Source organism: Candoia aspera, chromosome 4 (assembly GCF_035149785.1).
Source record: "Candoia aspera isolate rCanAsp1 chromosome 4, rCanAsp1.hap2, whole genome shotgun sequence".
NCBI lineage: Eukaryota > Metazoa > Chordata > Lepidosauria > Squamata > Boidae > Candoia > Candoia aspera.
In genome coordinates, this window is record NC_086156.1 from 91,152,901 (window position 1) to 91,170,063 (window position 17,163).

Sequence of the window (17,163 nt, forward strand, 5' to 3'; positions counted from 1 at the left end):
TCTACCTTGTGATACACAAATGGATACTGTAAAGAATGGCTTCAAATCAGAGCCTTCCATTCCATTTTTCAACCTAATCTGAATCAACCCCTTTACGCAGATGGTCACCTTGGTTTAAAAAGTGAATGAAAATGTTTTCAACAAGTCCATATTGAATATTGGCACAGCCAGTTTTAAGGATATATTAAAAGTTAAAATGACGGGATATTTAAAGTAATTAAAGGAACAAACTTGAACTTAAATTACTTGAAGCCCGGGTAAAACAAATCTCAGCCAAATCTCAGCCTTTAACATGAATCAGTGAAGTAAGTCTGTACAATGAATGAAGGTGAAAATGGGAACTGTGGTAAAATATATTGTTTTATTTGCTGTCCTCAAATAAATGATTTGATGTCCTGCACTTCTCATTCATACTTTATGATACAAAAATTGGAGTTTATTAAAACTATATTAAATTTAAAGTATTCAGTGAACTCAAATGAATATTTCTAATGTTATTCAAATTATTGAATGAATTGCTTACAGAGAAATCAAACTAAACCATGCAAATCTAGTCAGAACAATTCACTTTGATCCATTACAGATATCTAAGGTGTATATGAGCAGAAGGATTTGGAATTACAACTTCTGTTTAACAACTCAAATTGCACTAGGAAATTAAACTGGATAGTTAATATGCTTCTCAGTTTAAATGAATTTGCATTTGGAGAGAATCTCCAAAATGAATATTTTTTCTGCATATTTAAATGGCAATTGAGTGCATATTTAAGAAGCAATAGGAAAATGTCCTGTAATTATTTTAAATGAGAAAATGGTAGATCTCCCTAAATGATAGAGCCTTTAACTTCAGAGAATTACATTTACCCCCATTAGTGAAATTTTGATCTAAATCAAGCAGCAATCTCTTTTCAGTAACTGGAGATTACCTTTGTGGAGATCCCTTTGTTTTATGTTTGTTAGCAGATTATCTTAATGTGTTAATATATTTTAGTGCTATTTCTTTTCATTTCTTGTGAATAATGTTGCCTGAACAAAAATGATTAAATGAATAATGCCTGACAGTCTAATCTGTTTCTTTTAACTGGAAGTTTAATTGCTAGCAAAGGGAAGGAAAGAAAAGATGAAAAGGAGAAATAACTCCTTCGAAATAAAATGCTCACCATCTTTATTTTTGCAGATTTCTTTATAATTTTCATTCCCTGTGCCTCTGTGAGTGAAATTGTATCCTCTGCATTCATTAGTGACTTTTTATTTAATTTCTCTTGTGAATTTCCTCAAAGTTGTTAACAAGTCAGTCTCCCTTGGCAGCAGAGAACAGCCACTGTGAATTGGAGGTTTTTCCTTACTCCCTAGGACCATATCATTTTAGATGAAGAGTTCTGTTGAGAAAAAAAGCTGATCTTCTGATTTGGAAATTCAGTAATAGTAGAGAATATATTTTGTGGGGAACTAAATTTGTCTGTTGTTTTTAATCTAATGAGGATCTCAAATCTTTCTATGCTATAGTGTTTTATTAGAAATTTAAAGATCTGTGCTTCAATGCATATTGTCCTATTTTATATAGTGCTGGAATGTTCAACATCAGTATTGATGTTTAAAACTCAGGAGGATACTGTTGCTAGTTGTACAGAATAATTTACCCATCAGCAAATAAAAGTCTAAAGTGGCAGATGATAACTGCATTTTTAAAATGACAGAGGACAACTACATTCCATAGTGAATGTCCATAGATAAAGGAAAAATGTAAGGAATACCCCTACAAATATTTTTCACACTGCTGGTGGGTCCTGTCATTCAGGGATTTGTAAAATTTTGCTGAGAAAGATCTGCACTCAACACTTTTGTGGGGACTGAGAGTTGCACAAGTTGATCAGGAACATTCAGTGGCATCATCATCATTATAACTATGTAAGAGATGATGATGATGATGATGATGATGATGATGATGACGACGACAATGACTTTGTAAATCTAAGTGGGATTGTTCTTAAGCCTTCTTTTAGATTAAATTTAGTTGTATTTCCTACCACAGAATAATGAGAAATTGTACTGCCATGATTATTCACATCCCAGTTAAATTGCTGAACTTGAGATTTGGAATGGTTGTAACCCACAGATCCTTAGAACCCATTCAATATCTGTTGGTTCAATACTATGGCAAATGTTTGGTTTCTGATACACTTCTTAGAATACTTTTAGCCCTAACTATTCTGCAAATATAATATGTAAATTTGGACTATGTGGTTGTATAAAATTATACTTTAGGAACCCCGTGAGAAATGTTAAGGCCAACAATGACTTACTGGGATATGTATATAAAAAGAGAGGAAGATCCCATGAAAATATGAAAGACTCTTGTGAATTGGGGTGGAGATGCAATGTAGGGTTAGGGTTACAGCTCATTTCATGAATAAATGTTATTGAATCCTCTTTTTAATTATTTCCTGTGAAGACAGATATTATATGGGAGGAAGTGGGACAATGTCCCTATTTCTCCCTTGAATTGTACAATATATGAATTCTTAAGGGTGCTACAATACTCTTCCATACCTACAGCCAAGTTGCCTCATGCAGAGTTTTTGAACCAATGGGTTTGCATTTATTATGCATTTTGAAAGTCTTGCTCCCTCCTCACAACTGAGTGTTTTGCAAAGGCAGATTAAAAAATCAGTAATAGTAATCAGTACCAGAAACTCTACTTCATTCTGCTGCCTTTATATATTTGGGTGATCAAGAGGGCCAGAGCACAACACATATCATTTTGCCATCTAACGGTTACTGGCAACTCCTCCTTTTGTAGTCTGTGGATGAGGCAATGCTCTCTTCTAGAGATGTCTTTCTTGCAGAATGAATTTCCTTGATATTTTGGTTCATTGCAGAAAGCAGAGCCTGCATTTTTAATTATCAATTATCCTTTCCCTCCCTCAGTTCCTTCTTCAGATGTGTGCACCCTATTCCCTCCTTGTCACCAACTAGAAATGCCCACAGAGGAAGGAGCAGAACCCTCTTCAAACAGTGCCCACAGCTTCCAAACCCTACAGGAGATCCCAGAGGAAACCGTGATCAAAGATATCAATGCCACAGAAGGATCAAATAAAAGAAGGAGGGGTACATTTTTCCAACTGAGGCCAAATGGAAGTCATCAACCAGAATAACCAATGGCATTTCTGTCCCATAACCAGGTCTAATCCTGACTATAAAGGGTTCAGATAACTTGTGTCCTGGAAAGTTCTCAAGGGACATCCTAGGGGTTACAAAAAGAGGGGCACAGGGGCTATACTGAAGATTTATTTATTCATTCATTCATTCATTCATTTCTTTATTTATCAGATTTCATAACTGCCCATCTCCCCCAAAAGAGGCACTATGGCCGGTTTACAATAAGATCTAGTTCACAGAGAAAAAGCAAGCACAAAACTTGTCTAGTGAGGTGGAAGCGCCTCTCTAGCCTTGGCTGATCTCAGAATGTTAGGCAGGAAGGTTAGGATCTGGTGTGTACTTGGATGGGAGATGACCAGGAAATTCCTAGACTGTAGTCTTCATGGGAAAGTTCAGAAAAAAATCCACAAAGAAATTGGTGAAATGTTCTGTTTACACTACATTACATCACATCACATCACATCACATCACATCACATCACATCACATCACATCACATCACATCACATCACATTACAAGGAAAAGAGTTTAGAGTGCTGCAATTCCATCACTGGTGGAACTTTATCAGTCCACTAGGCTGAACCTGCTTCTGCTTCTGCTTTTATGCAGCTACATCAACCCTTTACTCCAAGTACTTTGTTATTTATTGATACAGGTTTTCCTGAGCAACTACAAATGCCAAGAAAGAGTGGATTGAATAAGAAAGCAAGGTACTCTCTAGGTGAAAATTCATCCTAGGCTGAAGATCAGGTGCTCACCTGTAGAGGCCTTTGCAACCTCATCGCTATATAACCTATGGCCATCTTTGGAAGAAGACAGAGCTCTTGGTAGTGCAATGTATCTACTCAGGAAACTGAAAAGATTGAATATGATTCATTAGTAAAAAAACTGAGAATTCTTACGGTTTATTTCTTTTTTATACTGATGGAGTCTCTGTTATGTTGTAAAATTCCATACAATGTAGAAAAGTAAGAAATGTCAGTATAGAAAATACAATAATATATATAATAAACCATCAGATATCCACAATTTTCTGTTTGGAACAAAAATCCCTGAAGAACAAGAAATATTTTTTGTAATAATATTAGTTCTGTTGATTCAAATTTGAATTATTCTGATACAGTCTCAAGATTTGAAATTCAGGGAAAACATGCATTAATTCAGTGCCAGATTTCATTTGATAAATAAACATATATTTTAATGGGGAAGGATCAAAATGCCAGTAGCCACTTCTTATTGTGAAACAATGGGCCAAAAATAGAAGGGCAGATCTGGAGTGTAGGAGACGGGCTTCACGTATGGAGTGAACTCGAGGTGAGGCAGGAGTCAGTGTTGGCTCAATGGACCATAACACCATCAGTCAGCAGAGATGAAATCAATCTCATAAATGAATAAAATAAATGTTCTAACCTAATGTATGGTTCCTGAATATGGGGGATGGTTATGTGGGGGATAGTTATGATGGTTAAGTTTTGCATCATATGCCTGTTTCCCTCTTTCCTGTTGAAATGCAAAAATAGGTAGTTAAACAATTCATACTTCTTTAAAATGATATGAACGCTGACCAAAAATTCTTGAAAGAGAAGCTTTGATGTCTTTGTTCATCTTCTCCAGGGTGTCCTGTCTTCTCATTACATGGCCAAAGTATTTCAGTTTTGCCTTTAATATCATTCCCTCAAGTGAGCAGTCTGGCTTTATTTCCTGGAGGATGGACTGGTTGGATCTTCTTGCAGTCCAAGGCACTCACAGAATTTTCCTCCAACACCACAGTTCAAAAGGATCAATCTTCCTTCTCTCAGCCTTCCTTATGGTCCAGATCTCGCAGCCATATGTTACTACAGGGAACACCATTGTTTTAACTATGCGGACCTTTGTTGTCAGTGTGATGTCTCTGCTCTTAACTATTTTATCGAGATTCATCATTGCTCTTCTCCCAAGGATTAAGTGTCTTCTGATTTCCTGACTGCAGTCAGCATCTGCAGTAATCTTTGCACCTAGAAATACAAAATCTTTCACTGCCTCTACGTTTTCTGCCTCTATTTGCCAGTTATCAATCAAGCTGGTTGCCATAATCTTGGTTTTTTTGAGGTTCAGCTGCAAGCCAGCTTTTGCACTTTCTTCTTTCACCTTCATCATAAGGCTCCTCAGTTCCTCTTCGCTTTCAGCCATCAAAGTGGTATAATCTGCATATCTGAGATTGTTAATGTTTCTTCCAGAGATTTTAACCCCAGCCTTGGATTCCTCAAGCCCAGCATGTCGCATGATGTGTTCTGCATACAAGTTGAATAAGTAAGGTGAGAGTATACAGCCCTGCCGTACTCCTTTCCCAATCTTAAACCAGTCCGTTGTTCCGTGGTCTGTTCTTACTGTTGCTACTTGGTCGTTATACAGATTCTTCAGGAGGCATACAAGATGACTTGGTATCCGCATACTGCTAAGAACTTGCCACAATTTGTTATGGTCCACACAGTCAAAGGCTTTAGAATAGTCAATAAAACAGAAATAGATGTTTTTCTGAAACTCCCTGGCTTTTTCCATTATCCAGCGGATATTGGCAATTTGGTCTCTAGTTCCTCTGCCTTTTCTAAAGCCAGCTTGTACATCTGGCAATTCTCGCTCCATGAACTGCTGAAGTCTACCTTGCAGGATCTTGAGCATTACCTTACTGGCATGTGAAAAGAGTGCCACTGTTTGATAGTTTGAACATTCTTTAGTGTTTTCCTTTTTTGGTATGGGGATATAAGTTGATTTTTTCCAATCTGATGGCCATTCTTGTGTTTTCCAAATTTGCTGGCATAGAGCATGCATTACCTTGACAGCATAATCTTGCAAGATTTTGAACAGTTCAGCTGGGATGCCGTCATCTCCTCCTGCCTTGTTATTAGCAATGCTTCTTAAGGCCCACTCAACCTCACTCTTCAGGATGTCTGGCTCTAGCTCACTGACCACATCATCAAAGCTATCCCTGATATTGTTATCCTTCCTATACAGGCCTTCTGTATATTCTTGCCAGCTTTTCTTGATCTCTTCTTCTTCTGTTAGGTCCTTGCCATCTTTGTTTTTGATCATACCCATTTTTGTCTGGAATTTACCTCCAATGTTTCTAATTTTCTGGAAGAGGTCTCTTGTCCTTCCTATTCTATTGTCTTCTTCCACTTCCGTGCATTGCTTGTTTAAAAATAATTCCTTATCTCTTCTGGCTAACCTCTGGAATTTTGCATTTAATTGGGCATATCTCCCCCTATCACTGTTGCCTTTTGCTTTCCTTCTTTCTTGGGCTACTTCTAGTGTCTCAGCAGACAGCCATTTTGCCTTCTTGGTTTTCTCTTTCTTTGGGATGTATTTTGTTGCCGCCTCCTGAACAATGTTGCGAACTTCTGTCCATAGTTCTTCCGGGACCCTATCTACTAAGTCCAGTCCCTTAAATCTGTTCTTCACCTCTACTGCATATTCCTTAGGAATATTAGTGTGCTCATATCTAGCTGATCTGTGGGTCTTCCCTAATCTCTTTAGTCTGATCCTAAATTGTGCAAGAAGTAGTTCGTGATCTGAACTACAGTCAGCTCCAGGTCTTGTTTTTACCAACTGTACAGATGTCCGCCACCTTTGGCTGCAAAGGATGTAGTCAATCTGATTTCGGTGTTGTCCATCTGGTGAAGTCCATGTATAAAGCCGTCTCTTAGGTTGTTGGAAGAGAGTGTTTGTTATGCACATTGAGTTGTCTTGGCAAAATTCTATCAGCCTATGTCCTGCTTCATTTTGTTCTCCCAGGCCATACTTACCTGTAATTCGAGGTGTCATTTGACTGCCCACCTTAGCATTCCAGTCTCCTGTGATGAAAATAACATCTCTTTTAGGCGTGTTGTCCAGTAGGTGCTGCAGATCCTCATAGAACTGCTCTACCTCAGCTTCTTCAGCGTTTGTTGTTGGGGCATATATTTGGATCACTGTGATGTTAGATGGCTTGCCCTGAATTCGAATCGAGATCATTCTATCATTTTTTTGGATTGTATCCAAGCACTGCTTTAGCCACTTTACTATTAATTATGAAGGCTACTCCATTTCTTCTGTGGTCTTCTTGTCCACAGTAGTAGATCTGGTGGGCATTTGATGTGAAGTGGCCCATTCCAGTCCATTTCAGTTCACTGACGCCCAAAATGTCTATCTTTAATCTTGACATCTCACCAATAACCACATCCAATTTGCCCTGGCTCATAGATCTTACATTCCAGGTTCCAATGGTGTGTTGATCCTTAGAACATCGGATTCGCCATTCACCACCAGCACCGTCGGCCGCTAGCCATCCTTTCAGCTTTGAGCTAGCTGCGTCATCACGTCGGGGGCTAGTTGAACTCATCCTCTCTTCCTCCCCAGTAGCATTTTGACCATCTTCCGACCTGGGGGTCTCATCTTCCGATGGTATACCGACATATCTCTGGTTGTACTGATCCATTTAGTTTTCACGGCAAGAATACTGGGGTGGGTTGCCATTACCTTCCCCAGGGATTGCATTTAGTCTGACCTCTCTGTCATGACCTTCCCGTCTTGGGTGGCCCTTCACGGTTTAGCTCATGGCATCATTGAGGTGCTCAAGCTCCAGCACCACGACAAGGTAACGATCCTTTGCTGAAGTCAGCTACATAGACACCTACATTATTAAAAATAATCACTAAATCTTATGAGATAGCCCCCTATTATTTATTATAAATACTTGTTACAGCAAGCCTTGCCCCCAAGCTTCATACACTTTACCTGCCAATTGCATGGACATTCTCTCCTTTTGTTGAAGACTGGACAAGATACCTTGCAAAGAAAACTGTGGACAGTTGTCCAGATAGTCACCAGGAGCCAAAACTGCCTCAAAGGAACAAAAAAACAAAAAGCAACAAAAACAACAACAAAATAAGAGAGCCAGTTTACGGATCAGGCTACAAACTTGGAGACTTTGAGTTGTAGTCTCACCTGAGGCACAATTCTGGCTGGGTGACCTTGGGCAGGTCTCTGTCCCACAGGCCTAGGAAGCAGGAAATGGCAAACCACTTCTGAAATAATGCCAAGAAAACTTCAGGGACTTGTCCAGGTAGTTGCTTGGAGTAAATAGTGACTTGGAGCCCCCCACCAAAAAATGACAATAAAAAACAATAAGAAATACTAAGCATGTATTTATTTATTTATTTGCTTGTTTGTTTGTTTGTTTGTTTATTTATTTATCTTGAATCTCTGGAGTCTTATGTATGAATCCTTTTTGTGGACTTTAGCTCAGTGTTCAATACTCTTATTCCAGGAATTCTTTATAACAAACTGATCCAGCTTTCTGTTCCTGATCTTACCTGTAGGTGGGTAATCAGTTTTCTAACAGATACGAAACAGCATGTGAGGTTAGGCAAAACTATATCCAGTATTCGGTCAATTAGCACAGGTGCCCCTCAGGGATGTGTGCTCTCCCCGTTGCTTTTCTCCCTCTATACCAATGACTGTATTTCAAAAGTTTCTTCTGTTAAAGTTCTGAAATTTGCAGATGACACAACTGTTATTGGTCTCATTTGGAATGGTGATGAGTCAGCATATATACGGGAGGTACAACAACTGGCCCTGTGGTGTAGAACTTGAAACTGAATACGCTCAAAACTGTAGAGATGGTTGTGGATTTTAGGAAGAATCCTTCTAACTCCCCTCTTCTTCTTACTATATTTGATAGCCCAGTATTAGTAGTAGAGTCCTTTAAGTTTTTGGGCTCCATAATTTCTCCAGACCTGAAATGGACGCTTAACATCAGAACTATCATCAAAAAGGCCCAACAAAGGATGTTCTTCCTGCATCACATTAGGAAGTTTAATCTATCTCAGGAGCTTTTGGTACAGTTCTACAGAGGAATTATTGAATCTGTTATCTGTTCTTCTATAACTGTCTGGTTTGGTTCCACAACCAAGCAGGACAAATATAGACTTCAACAGATAGTTAAGTCTGCAGAAAGAATTATTGCAATCCTCCTGCTTTCTATAGAAGACCTGTATATTGCAAGGGTCAAAAGGAGGGTAGAGAAGATATCTGCAGACCCTTCGCATCCTGGACATAAACTATTTCAACTTCTACCATCAGGATGGCGCTACAGAGTACCATATGTCAAAACATCTAGACATTGAAACAGTTTTTTTTCCTTATGCCATTGCTCTGTTGAACACCTAATTAATGTAGCATGATATAATGATTGACAATGTATGGTAAGACGTGAAAGCTAAGATGTGACTGGTAATGCTTTATTAAATGTGAACATATGTTGGACAACAGATGCTGTATGCTGTCCATAAATTCTCCTTTTAAATATGAGTGTGCGTTGGCTGATAGCTGTAGTGTCATTTCCTTCAATTTGTTTTTCCTTCTTGATTGTATGGTTTTAGTAAATAACATTGTTGCTTTACTATTGTTTATTTTTGATGTTGTGTAGATATGTTGAGAGCTCTTCCACCAAAGTCAAATTCCTTGTATGTTTGATCATACTTGGCCAATAAATTATTCTATCTATCTATCTATTATGGGGCCCTACGGAGGGCCGATAGACATAAATGTGCTCAGGGCATACAAGGGTCTAAATGCAGCCCTGCATGAATTTACCTGACTTACAGGACACTGCCAGTATGAGATGGGAAATGAAAGAAGGTACTGGCAAGTCACTTTCAAAAATCTTCCCAAGAAAACTGGAGGGACCTGTCCCATACTCACCAGGGCTGTGTTGGCTCAATGGATCATAACAACCTCAGTCTTAGCAGAGATGAGATCAATCTCATAAATCAATAAATAAACTTACTAACCAAAGGTAAGGTGCCTGCAATTGGGGGGATAGTTATATAAGCTATATGTCATATGTCTATTTTAATCTTTCCTGTTCAGATCCAAAAATAGATAGTTACAACAATTCACACATTTTTGAAATGAGATGACTTCTGACCAAAAAGTCTTGAAAGAGCAACTTTGATGTCCTTGTTTCTCATACTGTAAATTAATGGATTCATCATGGGTGGAATAATGGAATACATTATTGTAATTATGAAATCAAGGTGGGATGGGCTCCCAGACATGGATCTTAGGTAAGCAAAGGAACCAATAAAGATAAATATGGAGAAGACAATGAGGTGTGGTAGGCAAGTGGAGAAGGCTTTTTTCCTTCCTTGAACAGAAGGCATTCTCAGAACAGCATAGAAGATTTTCACATATGTACCAATGATGAAAACAAAGCAACAAAGTGTTAACGAAACACTGAACCATACAGCTCCAATTTCAGTTATATATGAATCATAGCAGATAATCTTCAGTAAATGTGGGATTTCACAGAAGAACTGGTTGATAATATTAGAGCAGAAAGGAGTAATAAAAGTGAAAACAGTCTGTAATGTAGTATTGAGAAGGCTGGCAGTCCAAACACTAACAATCATTTTGGTGCAGGCCTTCCTGTTCATTATCATTTCATATTGTAAAGGATTACAAATGGCAATATACCGATCATAGGCCATGACAGTAAGGAGGGAAACATCACTGCTCAGGAAAAAGCCGAAACACAGGACCTGGGCAAAACATCCAGAATGAGAAATAGTCCTTATATTCATAAGAGAATTAAAAACAGTGTTGGGAACAATGACGGAAACGGGACCAATGTCTTGCATGGCTAAATTCATCAGAAAGAAGTACATGGGGGTGTGTAGGTGGTGGTCAGAAGCAACAAGAGTGATGATGAGAAGGTTTCCTGTTACTGTCATTATGTACAGTATCAGTAATAAAGTTACGTACATAATCCGTATTTCCCAAATTGTTGAAAATTCCAAAAGGAGAAACCCTGATGTGTCATTATCCATTTTTCATCATGACCTCTCTAGAAGAAAAAGGAGAGCTGTTAAATATTTTCCATTCAGTACAGTCTAGAGAGGTTTTAAGAGTAATTAAGAAATTTTCAATCAACATATTAACATTTAAGCTACAAAATTTAAAAGTCCTCATCAGTCAATTTTCTTGTTTGTTTGTTTGTTTGTTTTCCCTAAAGTTCAGTGGTCAGGATTCTCAGTGTTATTTAGCAGCAATGAAGGTTCATTGCTCTATTTTCTCTTGAAATCAGGGACACATGACAATTTCATTCATTTTTAAGAAGAATTTAAGAAAATGTGCATTATTTCATAAGTGTCAGGCTTTCATATCACAATAAGTGAAATGGAAGGCCTAAGATTTTAAAATCCCTTTGGTAAAGAAAAAGTGTTTAATCAGGCAGCTTGCTTTAAGACATTAGCTACTAAGAATTTTGATTTGAATCCTAATGTGTTCAACTTTGTCAGAGAATTTTGGTTATCTCTCTTTTACTTTCTCTCGTGAATATCTCTTGATCTTTAGCAATTATATTGTTGACAGTTATATCTTCCCTCCATTTGGGCTTGCTGAAAAGCATTCAGTGCAGAACAAGACACAAATATTTAGAACAGAAATATTGTTTTACCTTTTTAAAAAATAAGATGAGGAAGCAATAGAAACTGGCAAGTCAATTCCTCTTGAGAGTGTTCAAATATAAAATGTAGTTTTCTCTCAATTGTCCCTTGGTACAATTTTTTTTTTCTGTCCATGTGGGCAGAAAATATGTATGGAGAAGATTTTGATTCTTTTTAAAAATAGATTTAAAAACCCCATAATTTTAAATTTTCTTCATAAATGGCTCTGAATGGACTTAAGGACTTACACTTTGGCATTCCTCAAATAAATATGTTGATGTCCTGCACTTCTCAACCTTACTTTATGTCACACAAACTGGACACTTTTTAAACTGCTTTTAAAATTAAAGAAATATTTCATAGTCACAAATTAATAATGACTAATATGATTTAAATCACTTTGAACTGAAGTATACATGAGCAAAAGAATTTGGAATGATAAGTTCTGTTTAACAGCTTAAATTCCTTTAGTATATCAAATTGGATAGTCAATAAGATTTTGAGTTTAAATTAATTTATGTAGTTAGATATTCAATTTGAAGAATCCCTAAATTGAAGATATATAACTATATGTTGAGTTTGAAAATGACTGCATATTTAAATAAATGATAGGAAAATGACATGTAATTAGTTTAAATGGAGAAATGGTAAATCTACTAACTGATAGAGATTAACCTCAGCCTTTAACTTCAGAGGATTAAATTTACACAAGTTAGTGATTTTTTTATCTACAGTAAATCAGACAGCAATCTCTTCTTCAGTAACTGGACATTATCTCTGTGGGGAGATAATGTTTTATATTTGGTGGTAGATCTTCTTAATAAGTTACTAATTTTTAGTGCTATTTTTCATCTCTTCCTAAATAACATTGCCTGACATTATAATCTCTTTGTTTTAACTGTTTTAACTGTAATTGCTAGGAAAGGGAAGGGAAGTCTATGATCAATAATTAAACGATGAAAAAGAGAAATAACTTATTCAAGATAAAATGACTCACCATCTTTATTCATGAAGACTTCTTTATTTTTTCCATTGTCTCTGTGCCTCTGTCAATGAGATTTTATCCTCTGCATTGATTAGTGACTTTTTATTTAATTCCAAGTTGTTAAAAAGTCAGTTTCTGGGGAGACTGAACAGCCACTGGGGATTGAAGGTTTTTCTGAACCCTTTAGGACCATATTATTTTAATTAAAGAGTTCTATAGAGAAAACAGGCTGATTTTCTGATTTGGAGACTCAGTAATAGGAGTATATTGTTTGGCACCAAGTTGTCTGTCAGTTTTAAAGTAATGGAGATCTTGAATCTCTCCACAGTACTGCATTTTAGTATAAATTTAAGGTTGCTACATTTTGGCATTTATTTATTTGTTTGTTTGTTTAAAACAATTGTGTATCTGCCCATCTTAAAACCAAACTTTGAGTGGCTTGGAACCCAACAATAAAAGTAACATATATAAAACAAAAACAGTGAAACCAAAACCAGGAAAAAGAGAACTATAGTATATTGTCCTACTTTATATGGTGCTGGAAAGTTCAACATCATTATTTTTTTATGTATTTAAAGCCAAGGAGAATGGTGTTGCTACTTGTGCAGAATAATGTACCCATCAGGAAATAGCCTTAACAGGTTGAAAAACAACAAATGAGAGGATACCTATATTTCTAATAATTTTCCATACATAATCTGCAATTATAAGGAACACCCCTATTAATACATTTCTGTATAAATAAATACATAAATGTTTGCTGGGTATCCTTTAAATCAGGGATTTGCAAACTTTCCTTAGAAAGAGCTGCACCCAACATTCTGGGGGGAAGTGAATATGACACAGGGGGCAAGTTGATCATGAAAATTCAGTGGCAACCATCATCATCATTACTATTTCAGGGATGATGATGATGATGGTGATGGTGATGGTGATGGTGATGGTGATGGTGATGGTGATGGTGATGGTGATGATGATTTATAAAGCTTTTTTCCTGTTTTTCCTCACTTTGGAATAGATATTCTGTGTGGGATTCTTCTTAAGCCTTCTTTGAGATTACAATTAAATTGTATTTCCTACCACAAAGTATGAGAAATTGTGCTGCCATCTTTGTTCACAACCCAGTTGAACAGCTGAACATGAGATTAGGAATGATTGTAGCCCACAGGTTCTTATAACCTGTTCAATATCTGTTGATCATCCTATGAAAAACATTTAGTTTCTGAAATGCTTCTCAGAATTTAGTCCTTTTTATTCTGCAAAGATAATATGTAAATTTGGACTGTGTGGTTGTATAAAACTAAAATTTTAGGAAATTGTTGAGAAATGTTAATGCCATCAATGACTTCCAAGCATATGTAGATAAGAAGTCAGGAATATACCATTAAAATATAAATATATGTGAATTGGGGTGGGGATGCAATGTTGAAATACAGAGCTCACCCCTTGAAAAAAAATATTATTGCAACCTCTCTTTATTCTTTCTTATCAGGGCAGGGATTAGTTTAGGAGGGAGTGGAACAGAGTCACTATTTTCCCCCTTGGATTGCATGCTATATGACTTCTGAAGGGGGCTAAAATATTCTTCTTCCATTTCTGTGGCTAAGTTGCCTCAGGCAGGGGCAATAGATGCATGTATCTACAAACAAACACACATTACTTCATGTTTTTATTTTTTTCTCTGTTCTATTTAATTTTAAAAGGCATTTAAAGATGTATTCAAGACCTTTTGTGCCAGTCTGAACTTTGTTTTCCTTGTTATTTAGATACCATTGTCTTGCATCTATCTTCTTACTGCTAAAAGGAAATATATAAACTTATCCATGTGTCTTTGACCTTAAATATAATATATAACCAGGGAAAATATATAGTTGCTACAAGGAACTGGTACTCATCAGTGCCTGAATTATTATTTTTTTAATCAAAGAGATAATAGCTTGTTATTAGCATTTATTTCAAATGTTCACAAAGCAGAAAGGGGTGTATGCCCTCTAGAGTCAGGCCCCATTACTATGATCAATTCACCAGTGACTCTTCATATGAAGCAACACCAAGAATAACTTCAGTTCTCGGACACACCAGCCATTGAGTTTCAGGTTGTGTTGGGGCTCCCTTGATTTTGTCTACATGATCCTATGATCTCCTTGTCCAAGAGCACTCAGGCTTTCCCAGTGCAACAACATGAATCTCATGTGGAGATTCTGAAGGCCATATAACTACTCCCTAAGATGGAACAGGAGGTTGAAGAGCTACCTGCCAAGTTCAGTGACTTGATGTTTTCATTGCTCAAGAGACTGATCACCTTCCTCCTCACTGACCATATGATTGTCCTATAGACTTGGACAATCAATCCTACCAGAAGCAACCATTCCCAGGGTTTCAGAATCAGAAACAGAGGAACTTGAGGAATCCCTCAACAAAAAACTAAAGTGGGGGCTTATTTGTACCTCCCCTGCAGGGTCCCCTGTTCTGTTTGTTAAAAAAAGTCTGGGGAACTGCTGCAATTATAGAACTCTAACTCAGATTACAATGTGCAATCAGTATCCCCTTCCATTTGTTTCAGACCTACTAGAACAGTTACACTCTGCCACCATCTTTACCAAGTTAGATCTCCTTGAGGCATACAGTCTGGTCTGGATCAAGGAAGAATATGAATAGAAGACTATCTTCCAAACCAAGTTTGGCCATTTTGAATATTGAGCATTCCATATTGAGCTCCCTTTGGCCTATGTAATGCTCCCAAAGTCTTCTAGCACTTATGAACAACATCTTCCAGGACCTCATGGAACAGTTTGTTACTGTTTACCTTGACAACATCCTGATTTACTTGCAGTCCCCTCAAGAACAAACCACCCATATATTTGGACTATCCTGCAATGATTTCAGGAACATCATTTATATGCAAAGTTGGAGAAGTGTACATTTGTCCTCAGGTTGAATATCTGGAGTACTACATCTCCACTCAAGTTCTCACCATGAATCCAATGAAAGTTCAACCATTGCAGGATTGGCAGTCCCCTCAGAACAAAAAAGACATGGTTCCTTGAGTTCACAATTTTTTTCCTGTAAGTTCATCCTGGCTTTTTCACAGATCATTGTACCCATTTCAGGACTACTTCTTAACAAGATTCCCTTTAGTTGGGGCCCTGAGGCACAGCAGGCCTTCTAGCTCAAACAAATCTTCACCTCTGCCCCTCTTCTGCAACACTCTGACCCTGCAAAACCCTTTATTGTGGAGGTGGATGCCTCAAATATCACTGTTGTGGCTATTCTCCTTCAGCCCACAACTCCCAATCAACCTCCCTTGCCATGCACTTTTCACTCTCATAAACTAACTCCAGAAGAAGTTAATTACATAATCTAAGAGAAGAGTTACTTGCTATCAAGGATGTCTTTGAGCCTTGGCAGCACCACTTAGAAGGAGCAAGGTATCTGACAGAGGTGTGGACAAACCGTAGAAACTTTGAAATTTTATGCTGTAAAAGCTTGTGCTTGGATTACAGGTGATATGACTTCTGAAGGGGGATAAAATATTCTTCTTCCACTCCTGTTGTCTCATGCAGAGGCAATAGATGCATACATGTACACACAAACACACATTACTTTGTGCTTTTATTTTTTTTTATCTGTTCTATTTAATTAATTTAAAAAGGCATTTAAAGAAGTATTTAAGACTTTTTGGGCCAGTTTGAACTTTGTTTTCCTTGTTATTTAGATACTATTGTCTTGCATCTACCTTCTGACTTCAGAAAGGAAGTATGTAAACTTATCCATGTGTCTTTTATCTTAAATAGAATATATAACCAGGGAAAATACATAGTTCCTACAAGGAACTGGTACTCACTGGTGCCTGAATTAACTTTTTTTTTTAATCAAAGAGATAATAGCTTGTTATTAGCATTATTTTATGTGTTCACAAAGCAGAAAGGGGTGTACAGCTGAAGCCCCTAAAATGACAGATTAAAAACAGGATGATTATTCTCATTAGAGACAAAAGTCAAATCATGATAAGCTGATAAATACTGAAACATTTACAATCGTTCACATGCATTTTTGTGTATCATTTTGCCTGTGAGGCAAAGCTGGATTGGCAGCATTTTACTGGCTACATTTCTTCTTTTAGAATGTGCAGAGCATTGAGAATCATATATTCAAATAACTACATATTTTTTGTCTTAGCTTTTTCTTCAGAAATGTCTGCACAAAAAAATTGTCAATATTCTTTGCATGCTTCATCTCTAATGTATATGTACAGCGTATGTATGTGCGTGTGTGTGTATATATGTATATGTATATATATCAATATATTTAGAAATATTTCATTAATAGTCTGCCACCTCTCCATCCTCTCCAAAAGTCTTCATATGTGTGTCTTTGTGTATTTATACCCACCCTTATGCTCACAGCGGGCTAGAACATTAATATTAAAAAAAAAAAAATCTAAAAGCACACACTGCAGAAATCTATACACAAATCTGACAGTCTTCATTTATATAAGGTAGGGAAACTGCATGCAGTTTGATGAAACTGTATTTTTAATTCTTTCATCTGCCT

General features: G+C 37.0%; 1 protein-coding gene across 1 annotated transcript; it reads right to left on the reverse strand.

Annotated features, from left to right (window-relative positions):
- Window positions 1-10,073: 10,073 nt before the first annotated feature.
- Window positions 10,074-11,006, reverse strand: LOC134496594 (olfactory receptor 14I1-like). Its single transcript, XM_063302312.1, has one exon. The coding sequence runs from the start codon at window positions 11,004-11,006 to the stop codon at window positions 10,074-10,076; it is 933 nt and encodes a 310-aa protein (XP_063158382.1).
- Window positions 11,007-17,163: the final 6,157 nt, after the last annotated feature.

What these genes read in the sequence shown, in the direction of transcription:
- LOC134496594 (XM_063302312.1), bottom strand. Translation starts at nt 11,006, where the DNA reads ATGGATAATGACACATCAGGGTTTCTCCTTTTGGAATTTTCAACAATT.